The sequence below is a fragment of the Tetrao urogallus genome, assembly GCF_951394365.1.
Source record: "Tetrao urogallus genome assembly, chromosome: 2".
Classification (NCBI taxonomy): Eukaryota; Metazoa; Chordata; class Aves; order Galliformes; family Phasianidae; genus Tetrao; species Tetrao urogallus.
The window spans coordinates 28,920,162-28,939,541 of NC_136814.1; the positions used below are offsets into that span (position 1 = coordinate 28,920,162).

At 33.1% G+C, this 19,380-nt stretch overlaps 1 protein-coding gene across 1 annotated transcript in view; it reads right to left on the reverse strand.

Annotated features, from left to right (window-relative positions):
* DNAH8 (dynein axonemal heavy chain 8) overlaps positions 1–16,087 on the reverse strand; it is a gene marked incomplete at its 3' end in the record, with an annotated part of 107,211 nt that extends 91,124 nt beyond the window's left edge. Inside the window, exons 1-14 of the mRNA XM_079550301.1 lie at positions 15,938–16,087; positions 15,094–15,270; positions 14,637–14,750; positions 12,298–12,405; positions 10,509–10,610; positions 9,568–9,714; positions 8,422–8,619; positions 8,205–8,281; positions 7,645–7,744; positions 6,753–6,872; positions 5,331–5,466; positions 4,241–4,428; positions 3,014–3,094; positions 4–120 (exon numbers count right to left, since the gene is read on the reverse strand). Coding sequence (XP_079406427.1) covers positions 4–120; positions 3,014–3,094; positions 4,241–4,428; positions 5,331–5,466; positions 6,753–6,872; positions 7,645–7,744; positions 8,205–8,281; positions 8,422–8,619; positions 9,568–9,714; positions 10,509–10,610; positions 12,298–12,405; positions 14,637–14,750; positions 15,094–15,270; positions 15,938–15,991 — 1,719 coding nt within the window. The 5' untranslated portion in view covers positions 15,992–16,087. The remainder of the gene's footprint in view (positions 1–3; positions 121–3,013; positions 3,095–4,240; positions 4,429–5,330; positions 5,467–6,752; positions 6,873–7,644; positions 7,745–8,204; positions 8,282–8,421; positions 8,620–9,567; positions 9,715–10,508; positions 10,611–12,297; positions 12,406–14,636; positions 14,751–15,093; positions 15,271–15,937) is intronic.
* Between the last annotated feature and the right edge of the window lie 3,293 nt (positions 16,088–19,380).

The following is a 19,380-nucleotide window of genomic DNA, read 5'->3' on the forward strand; positions in this document are numbered from 1 at the left end:
TACCTTTTTCAAAAATTGTTTAAACATACACAGAACTTCATCAGCTTCTTGAAAAAAACTGCCCAGTGTCACTGATGACCAAGTCAACATAGTAAGTCCTTGCCTCAGCACAGCTTCCATCTAAGCATAAAAACATATTTAATGGGTTATTTTAAAATGAGAAATATAAAACAAATACTATTATTATTAGAATCACTAACATCACTGATGAGGTAAAGAGCTGTGTAAGTTTTGTAGAGAAGCTTACAAATTTTCAATGGGAGAAGGGTAGCACATACATAGCCTCTGTTCACAGCTGTTAAATTTACATGCCTAGCAAAGATCTTCCTCTTTCTGTCCTCCTGGATAGGATCTTTCAGTGGTTGTCACAAGTTAAATACATATATATATCTGTATTTCTCTGGATCTTCTTTTTTTTTCCATCTTGAAAATGGGATTAATGTTTCCACTTTTCCAGTCAGTGGGGAACTTCACAAGACTACCATGACCTTTCAAATATGATGGATAGCACCTTCACAGCTTAATCCGCCAGTTCCTTCAGAAACTGTGGAAGGATCACATGGGCTTCTGTGGATTGGTGTATCTTCAAGTTCTTTAGATTGTCTCAAACCTGATCTTCACTTATAGTGGGCATACCTTCCAAATTTTTACCTTTACTTTCCACAACTTTGGTAGCTTGGCTAGAGCCCTTGCCAGTGAAGACACAGGCAAAGAAGTCATTGAGTACCTCAGCTTTCTCTGTGGCACTTGCAACCAGTTTCCTTCTGGCCTTCCTTTGATCACAGATACACCTGTAGAATAATTTCTTCTTGTTCTCCTTTATTTCCCTGGATAGATTTAATGCTGTAAGGGTTTTAGCTTTCCTAACCTGATCTCTGGCTGCTCACTCAGACAACTTCTTTGTAGTCCTCCAGTTCCTGCTTCCACTCCCTATAAACTTTTTTTTTTTTTTTTGCACCAAAATAAGTTCAGGAGCTCTTTGTTTATCCACAGAGATCCCCTGGCATCCTGGCAATGCAACACTAAAGACATCTTCTATTCTTGCCATTTAGAACTTTGTATTTTTCACTCCAAACTTTAGAAAAATATAGAATAATTCAGCTGGAATGGATCTTGGAAGGTCATCTAGTCCAACCACCTGGCCTCTTTAGGCTAATGAAAAGTTATAGCATATTAATGAACACACTGTCCAAATGCCTCTTGAACGCTGACAGACATGGGTCATGAACCACCTCTCTAGGAAGCTATTCCAGAGTTCGGCCACACTCCTGGTAAACAGAAGTTTCCTAATGTCCAGTCTGAATCTCTTTTGGTACAGCTTTGTGCCACTGCCATGTGCTTCAGACTCCTTTTCTCCAAACTAAACAAAATATGTATCATCAGTCTCATCTCATCAGACATGCCTTCCAGAGCTTTTACCAGTTTTGTTCCCCTCCTCTAAACATTTTCAATTACCTTAATATCATTTTACATCGTGGAGCCCAGAACTTCACAAAATATTCAAGGTGAGGCCACACCAACATTAAATATAGCAGGAAAATTATCTCTTTTGAACAGCTGGCTATGTGTTTAATGCATCCCAAAATGCAGTTTGTCATCTTGGGTAGCAGGGCACACTCTTGCTGAGCCAGTTGTCAAACCTTTTATTATATACAATTTGATATTTAAAACACAAAACAAAAACAAACAAACAAGAAAAAAAAAAACACTACCACATTTCCTTATCATTTCTCTTACTAAATTCTTGGTTTCTTATGGTCTATTTCTTCTGTACTTGTCACCTCCAAAATATTCAGCACACAGCTGAAATCAGTTCCTTTTCCTGTCACTGATATACATGAAGGTCCTTTATTTTTATCCTGGAACCTCTATGGAGATGAAACTCTGAGGAAAAGGAAGTTCTATACGATGTACAAACCTTGAGAAATCAACCTTTTCAGCCTCTTTCACAGAGCTCTCCTGAAACTTTTCCTTATTATTCTCTCTAAACTTCTCATTAATGTCATGGTATAAAGCCACCACAGTTTAAAACTTTGACATCTTCATCATCTCTGAAGTGTCAGAAATTTTGTTTTGCTTATATTACTGAGAAATTTGGAGTTAGTTTCACTCATGGTTTATTTTTAATTGTCATCTATCATGCCTGCTCTTTCAGCTTGACATTTATGAAGTGGGACTCTACACATTCCATTCTAATGCTTCTTTTTGTTAATCAGGATCACAGACTGAAAACATAATTCAACTTGTACAGACACACGGCTATCTGCAAATAAAGCTATTTCTATCACCCAAATGGATTTGAATGATAGACTTTTAGTGCTTTTGCGCTAAGTATTTAACTCCACATTGTGGGGATGATGCTATTATTAACCAACTTAGCCCATCGAAGAAAGTTTAGACTTGTTCATTTCAGTTATGGATTAGTTGTTTCTTCCCATCTTTGTAAGCAGTGAAGACTTCTGTCTCCAAAAAACATTTTTGTCTTCTGTTGTTTGTACAGTAGTGGTCATTCTCTTTTGCCAATAGCTTTCCCTTAAATACATACACAGATATATTATTCCTTCCACAGTATAATCATATTTACCACGGACTCAATTTTTCTATGCCAGTGAACTGAATGACTCTATTCACAAAGCTAATAATTATCTCCAAAGACCACACCATTTAGTACTGCAGCTAAATGAAATATATGAAAATCTATAAATTGAAACAAGTGATCATGTATCTCCATGTCAAAGACAGACTTGCGTAGACAAAAACACCCATAAAGTCTGTATCCTTTGTTCTATTGGGTTTATATCTCAAAGACATTGAGATTATTCTACTGTAATACATATTATTTGAGCATTACTGTCTGAGGGACACAAAGAGCAAATTTTTGGTCTTGAAGGTTTTAGCAAAATTCATAACTATTCGACTTACAGATCACTCTAAATATTTTTAAATTGTAAACTATTATTACGTTACTCTAAACTCTTCTGAAGTGCCCTGAAGTGCATTTAGTGATACCAACCTTTTGCATTTTTGGTGCCATTAGATTTACAAAAATGGTTCGTGTGTCTTGACATAAATCTTCATAATATTGGAGAAGACCCTGTAAGTTATTAGGAAAGGGTAGTATCAAAAGGAACATTTTAAAGTGCTTTCTTCAGTGATGTAAACAACTTGTTATGTAATCAAATCATCAAGGAAAAAAAAAATCAAATAAAAAGTAAACAAAACAAGCAAAAAAAAAAAATCCAAAACAACAAGGAAGGCAGTGTAGGGCTACTCTTGGGGAAAAAAAAGAAAAAAAAAAAAAAAGTAGTATTTTATATTGGCATTACATAGCTATGTACACTGTATCTGTAAGGTAATAAAACTGGCTATTTGTACGAAGTATGATCTTTCTCTAAAGCTAAAGACAGTTTGAAACTATAGTGATCACAACTTGCAAGACCCTTTCAAAACCGAGTATTACATGCTTTAATAATTAGAGTCACACGTAAACTCATTTTCAAAATATGCTCTTGTCTTTTCTCATACATATACACACATACCAAAAAAAAAAAAAAAAAAAAAGAAGAGAGAAGACATACTCAAAATTTAATATGGTATACCTAATCCCCAAAATACAAACTTATAGACAAGACTGTAGTAAATACTGAAAAAGATAGAAGACACTTGACTTCTCTCACAGATAGTCTGTAAAATTCTTCATGTTTTTGTGGCTCATCATATCTTCTAAACACAGTGTTCCAAACTTCAATTCTGCTGAACTGCTTTTTACTGATTTTCAAAGAGTAAACGCATTTTGGATAGGTTTGTTTCATCACCAGAATACACTTAATGCACCACAAGGTACAACAAATATCAAATAGCACACAGTAGTACAGGTGTTTAAAATGAGATCCTCTATGTCCACCTGCACATTCCATTGATTTACCTCATTTCCAGTTTTCACATTTGTCTCTGCAGACAAGTTTTGTTGTTGTTTGGTTTTGGAGGTTTTTTTGTTTGTTTTACAAATACTTGAGATTTGTAAAATTTGCTAATTATTGTCTAAATCTGCATATTCCTAAATACTAATGATGATCTAAGGAAAAACTACAATAGTACAATTCTAGAGCTGATTCATTTTAGTCTATCCTGATAAATAAATTTTACTTTTACCAAAGGATAATAAGGATCAAAATGATTAACCTTAGAAAAACTGATGCTTGTTTTTCTCCAAAGTAAAAATAACAATTTTTAAATTTACCTCTAAATGCAACTTGTTTGACTTCAGGCTATTTTCTAATTTTGCTATCTTTTTGGCTTGCTCTGGCACTTCCAAACCCAACTTTATCATACATTTGGTCTCTCGAATGATCTCTGGAATCTGGGGATCAAAATTAACCAGGAACTTTCCAGTTTGAGGATGACGTACAAGCACTGTGGCTTGTAAGGCTGTAAAGACATTTTTATATCAGTTTCTAAGACAAAAAAAAGTTTCATTTATTACCAAACACGGATTTCTAACATTACTACAGAGTGATTAAATATATGTGGTTATTTGCAAAGTAGCTTTACATGACTTTCAGAAAAGAAAATATGCAAACAACACACCATATTCAGTTTTCGCTATATAATCTCTATATCATCATGAACAAAGCAAGCATCAGAGACAGTATTATTTGTGGCATACTTTTTTTTGGTTTGAGTTATAAAATTATGAACACATATTTTTTAAAGAAATGGAAAATTTTCAGGAGATGCTCAGGATATTACAGGAATTTGTTCATTCAGAAGACAAGTGCTTAGATAATAATATTTCAAAAATCTCAAAAGTATAAATATCTGTTAAGTGAGGGATTACACAAAATTAATACTTTATTCTTTTAGATCTTTTTGTAGATTTGAAGCCACAAAGTGTCTACAATTTACATACAAAAATATACTAAAAACGTCAACACTTACTTCATCATAAAACATTTTTTTCCTAGCCATAAAGCTAAACTTGTCCTGAGAGGGACTGTGATACCTCAAATATATAAGTTACTACAGTGGAAATGAAATATAAAGATTTCTTAAATGGTATACATAGACAATATGAACATAGAAACAAAACGTGGACGTTAAATTTGTTTCAGTACATTTCTTCCAGTTATCTGTCAAAAAATGTACCAAATCTGCAATCCATTGGATTAAAATAATAGTCAGGAATACTAATTTGCATTATTGGACCAACATATAATATGCAAATTAAAAATGATCCAATAAGAGTGAATGAGACTTAAAAATAAATTGATTTGCATTACTTAGAATTCAATAACAATTAAAAGAAGCCAATTACAATTTCAATTACTTACGATATTGTAATTCTGAAATTTCCTTCATCCACGCATTGTGATAGACTACCTCAAATTGCACCAAGACATACGCAACTCTGTTGTATAATCGAACGACTGCTTTACCCTCTGGACTTGTCAAGATATTTGAATTTTTCTATTAAAACAGGGAACATTCAAATTAAAATCACATCAAAAGACATTCACCCCATTTGAGTTTTTCTCAATTTAACTACTGACTATACCTCATTTAAGTTACTACAAATTATAATTACAGAGTCCTTAAAAATTGTACTTATGACTCAATTTTGCAGGACAGTGAAGTCAATATGAACTTGTAGAGTAATGAATAGTAATTATATATGTAAAAGTTACACATCTGTAATTTCCAGTGAAATGGATGCTCAGTTCTACTTAAAACTGAATGGTAAATAAAAATTCTTTTTTTTTTTTTAAATCCTCTTCATTGATCAGTGATTTTTACTGATTAAAATGCCTTACTGATCTGATGTGATGCTTAAGTTTTCTTTTCTTTGGAATATATTTAGGCAATCATTTTTCTTATATGAAGGAAACAAGAAAAAGAATCCCTCACTTAGAATTTAACAGCAGACCCTAGAAACTTTGTTGGAGAATTTTCGAAAGTTTCATAAAATATAACAGATTTTAATGTTAGCAAGATTCTGATTATTCCAACAGAAGACACAAAAAAATCCACTAGGATTAAAAACGTCAATGATTATTTTGGCAGTATGAATCTTCAATTGTATGTGAAACTCTACAGAAAATGGGGAGTTGAGTAGATAAGTAATGGAGTCCTTTGTTCCCGGACTAGTACAGAGATTATCTGCAGTGGAACTTGTGATCAGATTACCAGTTACAATGCTGCAGTTGTTGTGAAGATACTCATAAATTCCTTGAGTGGTACCACAATACACACACCAGACGATTCCAGGATGACCAGCAGACCACACTCATGCCTTAAGCTACTAGCTACTCCTAGTTACTTAGTTAGGCTTAGTAAATAGACATTACTCTCCATAGAAGACCTCATGACTAGAAGAACAGAAGAGGTGAGTATTCAATTAAAGTACAAAATGTATGCCAACTTTATGGGCCTCAGACTGCCATTATAAACAGAAGCAGAAAAACAGCAGTGGCTGAAATGGTGTAATACAACTTTGGGTGAATAAAATTGCATCAACAAAACAGCGCATATTTCCCGCTTGGTGTGCTAGCTGGGACACAAGTCAAACACTACAGCTTGGATTCACAGCAGTAGTCTTTGTGGAGAATATATTTTTAACAGCAATTCACATACAAATATACAGGTTATCCAGCATATGAGAAGTTTCTACATCATAGCCAGAAACTGTACGGTCCCTCTATTGAAGTAAGGTCACTGCTAATAATAACATTTGATTATTCTTCACATCAACTTACATGGAAATAGTTGATTGGCTCATTTATCCTCCTGAAGAGCTGTCTCACCCACAGTATCTTTCCTGCAACAGGTGGCATGTTTCGTGCAAGAGGGGGGTCATCTTTATGAATTTGGTAAATCTGCAATATTGTTAGATAAATGAATTAAAAAGAAAACAAAAAAAAACACAAAAAACCTTTTGAAATCTTAAACTGCTCTTCCTCCACTACCGCAGTCATCTTCTTACAAACAAATTAAATATGTATGAAGTGACATGGTAGCATGCAGAGAAAAATTAACTGGCTTATAACATGATACATGAGTAGAAAGGGAATATGGACATCGAGTTCAGATACAAATGTTGCCTTTGCAGACATATAAAATGATGATAAAGGAATTCTCCTTCAAATGTTTAAATCAAATGATGTGAACAGTCTCCAGAAGTGAACTCGCATTTTCTCTGTAGTAATTGTATATTACGTAAGCAAATGCAAAATTACAAAAATATGATTTACCCACATTTTTTAACTAGTTACACTATCACAGCATCGGAAAATACACATAGATAAACGAGAATTAACTTAAGAGGACTCATAAAATAACAAAATAAAAGGTATCTTCAGATGTACATTTGTCAGTACATATATAATTTTTTATTTACTAGAAGTAGTAAAAGCAAAGGTTTTGCTTCAAAATTTGAATTTGTGTTATGATACATTTGCTAGGAAGAGCAATGTATCTGTCATATTTTCCTATGTACTCAGGCCTCTCTTCTGTAATAGAAAAAAAGCCTTGTTAGTTAAGCACTGAAAGTCAGTTGTTGAAATAGACAGAATAAATACAAATTATGCATAGTAAAGTATTTGTTCTTATTTTAAAATATTTGAAATTTACTGCAAAGAAATAAAGTACCTTTTTAATAACTTCAAGTTCTGCTACATAATGTTGAAGAATACAAGCAACTGTATATATTACTTCTTCTTGAAGGCATGGCATTCTCAGATTCTGAAATCTGAATTAAAAACAAGTTTCTAAAATTATATTTATAAAACAACATTTTCTTCTTCTTTCTTCTTTCTATTTTGAGATACATAAATATTAAGTAAAATGAAAGAAGCGCAGATCTAGGAATTGTTTCTCAGCCAGTGTAATTTTTTGGCTGTTGTCCTGGGCAAGTTCGAGCAACATGAAAAGTTCTACTCTAGTTTTACTTACCTACATACATTTTTCTTTGTTTTGTTTTATTAACTTGTACATGCAAAAGACATTGTAATGAAATGAAGAAACAGAAGTATATATTGATTCGTATTAGAAAGCTAAAATACAACTTTCTCGTAAATAAATGATTTATAATAGCAATAATGAAAAAAAATTATTAGATCCTTTGCTACAAAATTTATCACGCAATTCAAATTGAGCTAATCAGTAATTTCATGTTGCTTTAAAATATTTTAAACCATATTTGCCAATACCTTTGAAGTAACCGGAGTGCATGTTGTGAAGACAAAATTCTTCCAAAACAAGTTCGCATAAATGTTTGTATTTGTACCTAAGAGACATATAATTTAGTAAAGCTTTTCTAGTCAAACTGTAATATTTTGATGTCTGATAATGACTTAATGTAGTACTATTCAGACAGTAGTGATGAAATCCTCCACCAATTAAGTTATAAATTGCAATACTATTTACCTCTAAACCTTCAATTTTTGCCATGAAGTCCACAAAATCCACATCAAATTCCGTTTTTCTTGGATCAAGGATGTCGTATTGTTTCTTTTGAACACTTTGGTAGATATTTTTGAATTTTATTGCCATAATATCTATACCTTCAATGGTAGACATACTCAGTGCACGAAAGGTTTGCACTACATTTATCATCTCTGTAATCTGAAATATAAAGGTTATAATCATGCTCATAAAAGTACTTTGTTTACTTCCTCTATTAACTAAAACCTGAGGGAAATAATCTAAATGATAACTAGTCCTCTCAAATTAACTAATGCATTCAGAAATGCTTGGCTTCTGAGCTTCTAAGAAAATATCTTCAACAGAGCATAGTTAACTCCATTTTCAACATCAGTTATCACCATAACTCAAAGTAACACAAATCCATATTTGTTTTGCTTGTTGGGAAAGGTTTTTTGGAGGTGTTTTTTTCCCCCCATGTTTGACTATTAGTTAAATAGAGTCATATAGATTATAAACATGATGTATACAGAGTGATGATATGAAGAGGTTTCACTGTACAGAAGAACACTATATAGACTGCAATATGCATACTGCATGATAAGAAAAAACAACAACGAAGCACATAATTCCTGCCTTCCTTACTTCACTACTCTCTTATTACTTTATTAATTGTATTCTGCATCTAGAAACACCTATTATCTGTTCCATGCAAACCCCACAGATTATAAAGTCCTTTTATTAGGTTAGCAAAATAAATGTTAAGATTACAGCAAACAACAGAATCATTTGAAGAACTGTGCTCAGCATTAACAGGAGTTTTTAATGACTTAGGTCACCATTCACATAATAAAAGTTTGATATTCTTCATATTACTCTAAACCTCCAAAAATAGCAATGTACATCTAGATTAATGGAGATAATCCACCTAGTTAACACAGAAAAATTGACAAATTCAGTAGAACACTGCAAGGTAATTTTCTAAAATATTTAGCTTACTTTATGGAAGTGTCAAACTTCTCTCAAAAGAAAAGTTAAAATCTCTTCCACACTTCTATTAAGAGCATGTAAAGTTAGGTTTGCTTTGTCAACTGCTCTCTGGAGGAGCCCTACTTCTATACTGACAATAAAAACAAATAATTTACTCACTTTTTCTAATCTCCTACAAAATGCTTCAGATTTCCCAAAAATGTACATTTCAGATACTTCAAATGATTTTTCTCCTAAATTTTCCAAAATTTCTTGTTTTGTTTCCTGAAAGCATCTCTGATACTCTTTCAGTAGGAAAATGCAGTCCTAAAAAGGGAAGAAATAAATATCATTCTTTAAGCTACGCTCATATGTAACAAATAAGAGAATCAAAATCCACTGTTATTCCCAAGTAGTTAATTATCACTGAGTCTAGTTTCAGTCACCATGCAGTAATGGCTTACGTACAACTGTTTTGTTTTAGTATTCCTAGCAGGTATCTGCAGTATATAATCATACCGTACAGTCCAGTGAAAGACACAATAGGAAATGAGCCATCAAAAATAGAACAGGAAAGCTTTAGGTGATGTGAAAAATAAAGGATGGTTTAGAGGACAGTAACATTAATTTATTGCCAATTAGTAATGGAGAAGAATAATGAGAAGTAAAAGCAAACTATGCCACCATCACCTGAGGAAGACGAAAACTCTATTACCATTGAACCTTCACGGCCAAGGAAGTCTGGAATTGGAAGGAGTGAAGCCTATTTAAAGAGGGAAGCCTATTCAAATGCAGTTTCCTATTGCAGAGGAAGACGGCACCATATCAGAGATTGACAGCGGGGAAGAACATGGATTACGCAGGATCATAAGATTTTTGTTCACAGATACGGTGAAGATGCCAATTCCAAGGTCAGTGATGGAAAAAGCTGATGAAAATGAAGCCATTCTAATTTCAACAAATGCTAGTGGGATATGAAATGAGAAGACAATCAAAGCAGCATGAAATAAATTAGCAGAGGGGTAAAGTACTTGATACATATTGATATGAATTTCCTCGTGCACAGCAGTAGGTAATCAATAGGTTTAATAGAAAAATAACAGACATACCAAAATACAAACCTTAATTTTTTCAATAACTATTGGTGTCTCTTGATCCCATACATGAGACAAGCCGCCATCAGTAATGTATGCTCTACATGTCGCAACCATTTGATTTGTAACCTATTGTAGACAAATGAAACAATAGGGTTTGAAGCTCAGAAGAAAATTTGTCTTTTTCACAGCATCTGTAAAAATTCCTACTTGCATGTATTAATACTATCGGAGTTTGAATGAATTTTACTTGTGGGAATAATAATAGCAAAATAATATATGCAGCATAAAAGAAAAACACTTTATAGAATGTCTTAAAACGTCCCCAGAAGCATACTCAAGTTATGTACATGGAATTCATAAGAATAGCAATATATATGCATAAAACCAGAATGTCACTAAACACATGAATAAAGACAATTCAATAACAAAGTAATTTTCATCCTAATTATTCTTCACCTACACAATAAGATCTAAGGCTATAAGCAGGATCTCCAGTATCCCCTCTGATGATCTTTAAATGGAAGCATTCAGTAAGAGATGAACACTCGAGCTTTGATGAAAAAAGTTTAGATTGCAATAGAATTTCTCCTTGCTGTTTCATAGCTTCACGTAACCAGTTTGGCTGTAAACCAGCCTCTGCAGTGAAACATTCAATCCCTTAGATCATTAATAGACCCTAACAAGTGTCAGTACACAAAAATCTAAAAACCAATTATTGACCAGCCAAATATAAATGTTGTTCCATAATCCATACTTAACAATTGAAGCATAGAAAACAGCTCAAGTAATAGACAAAGATAGCCTCAGAAAAGGCTAATCTTAATCTTCTAGTTCAAATAAATTGAAAAGTCTATATTATATCCTGGGTTGTTTTTGTTTTTTAAAGAAAGAAAGTTATGTATTGAGGTGTACTATCAATGTCTCCTATATGCTTACTGGAAGCAATAGCTAACAGAAAATTCATACTTGCTGGCAACCAAAGAAATAGGCTGCCAGAGGGCCAAAGGGGTCTTACCAATTACAGACATGAGGAGAGCATTCAAATCTCACTAGCATTCCAAGTTCTTCGAGAAGTACACAAATAAAATAGCTAGATGAATGCTCAGCTGAGTTATGAGAATTGCCCAGATGTTTTCAGCTGTTTTCAAAGCTCTTAGTGACAGCAAATTCACAGTGAACTTGGAAATTAGGTGACATCTGATATGCTGAGAGACACAATCATGTCTCCCCAAGGGAGAGAATGAATTTACCGCCTGCAAAAGCAAATACTTTCTTCTCATCCTGCAGTTCATTCCCACAGAAATTAACTTTTGTCTCCTACCTAATTCATACCTTACAACTCATATTCACATATCTTTATCAGCACTGTCCAATTAAGCAATGGATTGGAAAACAGCTACAACAGTTTAACATTGTAAAAACAGTCATCTCAAGGTGAAAATGTAAGATCTATAGATTTAACCCTCTAAGAACTTTAAGCAGTGATATAACATCACAGATGAAGCATTAACTTCTCATTTTCATTTAGCAAGTAACAGATGAGATTAATTCAGATCCTGACAATTATTAAGAGGAAAAATTCAGTTTTGCTGAACCAAGGGTAATAAAGTTCATTCCAAAAGATGTTTCTACTCTGAATTCAAACTGCTCTTGATCAAAAGGCTTCCTTTCCTTTCCCTTACATACACCCACTATTTGTCACCAATTTTTAACAACTGTCCTTCTGATTTAAACAAAATTAGATATCTCATATTTTTCAGGAAAAAAACCTCATGGTTTTTACATTGAGTATTATTAAGCTTAATATATTTACCTTTATAAACAAAGATGTCATTCTTTCAGATGTATTGTAATATCTTGAAACACTGTGAATCATTCGGATAGCATTTATCAAGTTTGGTATTCCATTTCTCATTGACATCTTAAAGCAGAGTTTTGAGAAAAACTTTATTTTCTATTGCTAGCAAATCTATTTTTCTTATATTGACAATATCTAAATTAATTTTTTGCCTAAATCACATTGAGCAATCTTTAAAATGTCATTGAATCATACAAAAAAGTTTCCTGTCAAAAAATCTAATCGCGCTCAACACGTTGTCAGAGGAATCTCAACTAATACACAATAAAACTCTCAGATTATTTGGTCAGATAAAGAGATTCGTATGAGTATTTTTAATGTTATTTTGATCCCCATAACTGAACACTGAATCCAGAAGTACAGGTTGCATTTTTTGGCACAAAAGAAAATATTCTTCTGGCAGCTGACAGTGGTTGTTCATGATTAATGTTTTTGTTTTTCTTCAAGTACAGCTGTTAAATGTATTCTACGCACTTACATTGTAAAAATAACCATTGCATAAAATGTTTCATTCAGAGATTCCACAGAAGTCAAAACTGTCACAGCATTAATTTTATTAATGAATGTTAGTCATATAAAAGATCGAAATCCTATACACATTTCATAAAAATCAACGCTCATACCATTAAAACTAAGTGACCACATTACTGCTGTTCAGTCACTGAACCACTTCCAAAATACTTTGTTCAAAGAAACACACCAAAAAAAAAAAAGGCAAAAGAGAAGATTATTCATAAATAACATCCAGACACTGCTGAAAAATAGTAGTTACTTAGCAAATATCAAATAGGCCCAGGTTGCTCTTACACATGTGACACAAGTCATATCACATACGACATGGGAAGGTTACAGGATAGGACTTTCTCATTTGTCAACTACTCACTAGTAAAGGGGTTCTGCTAGAAAAACATTACTTAACCCTAAGCATGGGAAGCATGCAAAACATATATGATCACTGGAGGAATACTACCTACTTAATGAGAAAAATATTTATTTATTTGACGTCTATAACATTCTGTACTCATGAGTCACAGCTAGCAGCAAATTATTTGCACTTCCTTCATGGAGGTATGAAATTCAGTATTGTAGTGACACTGAAAAAAATTACCCAAACAAGCAGTTTAAAAGTAGCATTCAACTGTTGTGATTTAATCCAGCAACCAGCTAAGCAGCACTAAGCTCCTCACTAAGCTCTCCCCTTAGTAGGGAAAGAACAGAAGTTCAGATTTATGCAAAGTGTTCCTGATTAAATAAAGAACGAAGCTAATTCTCTCATGTTACTAAACTAATAAGTTCTTTAATGGGTCCTACCCACAAATGTATTTATGTTAGAATATCTTAGTAACTCCTACGAAACAAGTCTGATAGACGCGTGACTATGTTTTTTATTCCCTGGTACCCGGCACCCTCTAGCGATAGACTGAAGCACTGAGGAAGATAAGCTGCTTAGTCCTCTTTCCTGCCATTCTACACTTCCGTTGCTTTGTTTTTGTGTTTGTTTGGTGGGGTTGCTGTTTGTTTTTGTTTCCCTTCAGTTTAAACTCCAATTAGGATACTGAATTGCCAGAAGTTAAGAAAAATATGCAACACTTTCTGGTGGAGGACAGGAAGCATGTAGGATCAAAACAGAGAGGACTCAAAAAAAAAAAAAAGAACGGAAGAAACAGCTCTTCCCTTGGCTATTTCTTCCTTCCATCTTATCCTGCAACAGCCCTTACAAACATGTACTTGTTATAATAATTAATGGTAAAAATTAAACTTAATATCTTTTTCTTAATTAGCACAACACAAACAATCTAACATTTAAGTACTGCCTAGCTGAAATTTCTGCAGAAGAAGCAGCTAACAAAATTTTCAGCATCAAAATATTATTTTACCGTGCAAGAAGCATTTAGGGCCTCATGAGGTTTCCATTATTTTTTATATAGCTGAAATTCTGGCATTTTGGTTACATTTGTGTAATATTAATTGGCATATGGAATTTTCAGTGAACTATGTCTTTTGAGATCCTTGCACTGTAAATCAGTATTTTTGGCTCATTTTAAAATAGTATCGGCAGAGGACTAACTAGGCAATCACATGTACTTGTTTATTGATAAAACATATTTATAAACATACTTCTAATAAAATAATGTTTTACTTTAGTTATCAGTTCAGCTAGACAGATGTCTCAAAAAAAATAAAAATCAATATATGTAAACAAATACAAAGAAGATTCCTTTTACACTGGAATTTTTTAATGGACATTTTAAATAACTGAACTTTGCTTAGCGAATAATGAAAGGTATACTTACAATCTCATAGTCATAAAGAGGCTGACAAACTTTTTCAAGCGTGCACAAATATTTCACGTTATCCTTCGATTCATTTGCAGCATCTGTGATTCTGGCATCTAGCTCTTGCCACGTCTAGACAGAAAACTTTACTGTGAAAAGACTTCATAGATAATGAACTATTTCTTTTAACTTGCACTGATGTGCTTTGAAACAAACCTTAGAAAATTGTTTATTAAAATCACCATCAAAACAAGTAATGCATGTTGATTACAATTAGGGTTTTTTTTTAATTTTTTTTTGGGGGGGGGAGGGGGGGGATTGGCCAGTATCTATAATTTCTTCTCTCACTACATCAAGCACATCAGCAACATATCTAAATTTTCCCCTTCTAATTCTCTTCAGAAAAAAAATCTCTCAAATACATATAGAAATAAATATTGCAAGTTTTGTCTACTAAAAAAGAAAAAAAAATTACCTTTAGTAGGTTAGAATGTCCAATATTCAGAATATTAATGACAGTTCTGCAGTCCGATCCTTTGATCTGCTCAATAATGGAATTAAATTTAGCAGACATACATTTCCAGTGCTCTAATTCAGTCAATGGACCAGAATTATCAGCTTCCTTCCTCATCTGCTGACTCTCAATCAGAACCTGCAATCAAATTGGAAAAAGAAAAGAAAAGGCTCTTTTAGAGAATAGACAAATTGTTATGAAGATGAAATGTTCTAAGGATACTAACTTAAAAGGAACAAGCTTGTTTTTATTGACATTTGAAAATGGTTCTGATTCGGAAAAGAATCCTAATTCAGAATTGTGATTAATGGTATTCTTATACTGAAGTCAAGGCAATCAATGTGCATGTTCACCTGTTGTTAAAACTGGGTGGATCTCAGCATGTTTTTTATTTAATAAGAATCTGAAATACACTCACTTTTGGAGGGAAAAAATGGTAAAAATGGAACAGTTATTTAATAAGTGCAGTAAACCAGATGTAAATGCATAAATGCATTCACCTGCATGTACATATTCATATAGCCAGATATTTCTACATTTCACTAACATTTTTATTCTGGTGATGAGATACTTGGCCAAGTCAAACATCTTTCTAACAATGTTACCTCTCTTATAACTTGATGATTAGCAGAAACATAGCACATAATTCATAACCATGAGCATGTGTGTGTGTGCAGAAGCAAATGGCAGGTATACTCAGACACAAATCTAGATGTAACCTTAGAATAACTTCAGGCAAGTCTCATATATCATTTATAAGTATCTAACAACATTCATATTGGATAGATGTGTTAAAACAACTTACTCTTTCAATTTGTCTATGCCAGATCATAAGTGCTTCTTCTAACTGGTGAATCATATCAGGATTATCTGCTGCTGCTGCTACTTCCTCAAAGGACTGGAGTTTAGAAAAATTGATGTGATCTATTTTTTTCAACTCAACAGTTCCTTCAATACTTATTATAGCCCCTGAATAATAACAAATTAAAAAAAAAAATGAAACCAAGAAAGAAGGAAAGAAAGCAATTACAATACAGAACCAGTTAAGACTTGAAAATTTGTTTCTACCAGTGTAAGCAATTTACATTTGGGAATACATATCTGTAAAATGTAATGTTTCGATATAATAGGCATTTTATTGAAGTTACATAAAACAGAAAATTCTTTTAAATCCCGTGTATTCCTTCTTAGAAGTAATCTATCACTAGATAATTTTCTCAATCAATAATCTCTCCATACGTTTATCAGGCAAGCTTTTGATAATTTCATTTTTCCTTGAAGACTTAGGTACATTGCTTACCTGTACCCTACTGTACTTAAAATAAAATTCTTAAATATAATTCCTCTAATTTGATTCCTTTCTAAATGCAAAGCTTACCTTGTAGAAATGAAAGGTATCTCCTAATACTTTCCACAAAATTCTGTTTGTCTTTTGTATCCTGTTTGTTCTGACTTAAAACACCCCAGTTGTTTGTTGCAAGGATAGCTGGGATAAAAATGTTTTCTAACATGTTCCTAACACCACGTAAGAGCCCTTCAGTGGCATCCAAAACACAAAAGAATATATCCTGCATTGTAACAGAATAATTGTTAGTGATGTAGTAACTTAGAATGGAAACAGTATTGCAAAATCAGCTTTTTTTTTTTTTTTTTTTTTTTTCAATAAAAGCACTCTGATTTTGTATATGAAAATTTTAACATAAGGAGAAGTGAGTTGATCATTGATGAGAATCAACTCCACACAAATCTAATAACTTGTCTCATATAGTTGTACAGCAGAAAATCTCACGCTACATAACTTCCTTAGGATAAACGTGCATTTCACACATTCAAAGACACAAAAGATAGAGAGATGCAAATAAACTTTCTCTGCTGAAATTTGCTATGTATGAAGCCTTCTAGGCAAATGTGAGTCCTTCTATTCTTAGGGTTTTGTCAGACCCAAAATGTACTTAGCGGCTTTACCTTCTTCAGAAAGAAAAAAAAAAAATAAAAAAAAATAAAAAAAAATTGAGAGAATGATAAACTAATCTAAATGCTGACTGCTTCCTTAACAACTGCCCTGCAAGACAGAATTCACCAGATATCCTAAGTACTTACTGAAGTAATATAGCGCTTCGTTGTCTCCCCAAAGATGAGAGCACAGTGCAATACAACTTAACATTCAAAAATATGGAGTTACAGTAAATTTATTAACATAACAATAGTGAAACAAATAACAAAACAAAACTATCTGCTTTTTAAGTTCTTTGTTTTTAAAACTGTGTGAGAGAATACCTCATGTATACTTTTGGCCTTTATATGGCTGTCATTCTTAAGACGAACGAAAAACAAGCATAGTCCTACTAATTTGCCCGGTGTGTTCACATAAAATCGCATCATTTTACTTCCTTTTGTAACTCCTGGAATTGTCCGACCACATTCTGAAAAGAATTTCATAGATGTCACTATTTATTTTTTAAAGTGATTTATTACAAAATGCTTGAAATACAGTGAAATAGAATTCAACACAGAAATCAACACTTATCTTCATCTTCTTATGTAAGGTAAGAAAAAAAAAAAAGGAGTAATCCATGGCTAAACTTACAGAATGTACGTCTTACAAAGCAATTTCAGTGTATTGTGCTGCATTGAAGAGGGAATTTGCTCTGGTCCATCATCTTTCCATTTGGTGGTGACTAAGATATACTATATGCTGATTCTCATTCACCTTATCAAAGATATTATACTCAAGAAAACAATAGGGAAACAAGTAAAGAATTAGTAAGGAATTAGGCGTGAGGCAGGAAGAAGGAAAAGTAGAAAAAGCAGGGTATGGAAAACAGGTAAATGGTGGGAAAAAGTAAGGAAGTATTATAGGGATAGCTTTAAGGTTGTTTTCAAAAATATATGTAGGCACACAAAGAAAATGAATTACATTTATTCTGGTAAACTGGATTTTATTTTTTCCTCATTTTGCAGGCTCATTATTGCATTACTTTCACTATTAACCCTGCCGTGTGATAATCTATTGATATAAGATTCATCCTCTGAAATGAAAACCAGTTTTTATTCTGGCTAACAGTAAATTTAACAGTAGATGATATTATTACATCTGCCTGTATTAATGTTAAAAAGTTACCTATTCCTGGTACATCTCCTTCTTGATAGAAAATTTTCAATGCTTTACTTCCTCCCTTGGCAAAAAATGAATCAAACTCTTCAAACTGTTAAATTGAAACAAATTAAAAAAATGCAAGTACTTGTTACTCAAATCATTATTTTCTACTTGGCTGTAACATACGCAACATCATTTGTCCACGGTACTGCCTCAAGTTTTGATGGCGTGTGCTATTCATACTCAAATGTTATGAGAAGTCACAAAACAGCAGATTGTTGAAATACTGCCTTGAATTACTTATCTCACTCACCCAGATGACTTAGCTCTGATATCTGTATATCATACATTCATGGTTTTTACCAGTGGTGCAGAGAAACTAGATAATATTCTATTACCCTCACAGATCTGCAAGGTTCTAAGCAAACGGTCATGAAGAGACTTAGAAGTACACAAGGCAAACTTTCATGATCTGACATGTCCTGCTATAGCAACTCTACTCCTGAAGGTAAGATTCAGTGGTAAAAAAAAAAAAAAAAGGAGTAACATAACACATTCGGCAACTGATATTTCCTGATAAAACCATACTGTATGAGTTAGAAAAAGAAATGAACATAGCTGAAAAGCTCTGTAAAGCACTGAAAGAAGGCCTAGAGGAGATCAGAAGGTTTCAGAGTATGGCATAAGCCTTCTTTGTACTGATCTGTTCAAAATCTACCTTCTTTCACAGTCTCTATAGTTACCTGTAAGAATGATCGACTCAGCAAGAGCGTTCAAACTATTTGACTAAACGGCTCTCTACTTAGGTAGTGAACTCCTTCCCGTTAAAAACAGAGTAAGAAATTTAGCTAGCAAACGTGTCTGGAGAAGCATCACCTATTCAAACACAAAGCATAAAACTCTAGATATGTTATCTCTCATATAAGCAACTTTGTGGGTTTTTTTCCCCAGAAAATAAGCATAAATATAACTTGAATTAGAAGAGAGGTGGGGAAATGATTGTCCACAAGGTGGATGTAATTTGAACCTGCTCCTTTGAGAAGACAAAGCTGTGCAAAAATAAAAGAAGTATAAGCAAGCCAGATCTAGAAGTGCACACTGCACTTCTATTTTTTTTATAGGTAATAGGGGATGAGTGCTATAACAGCAAA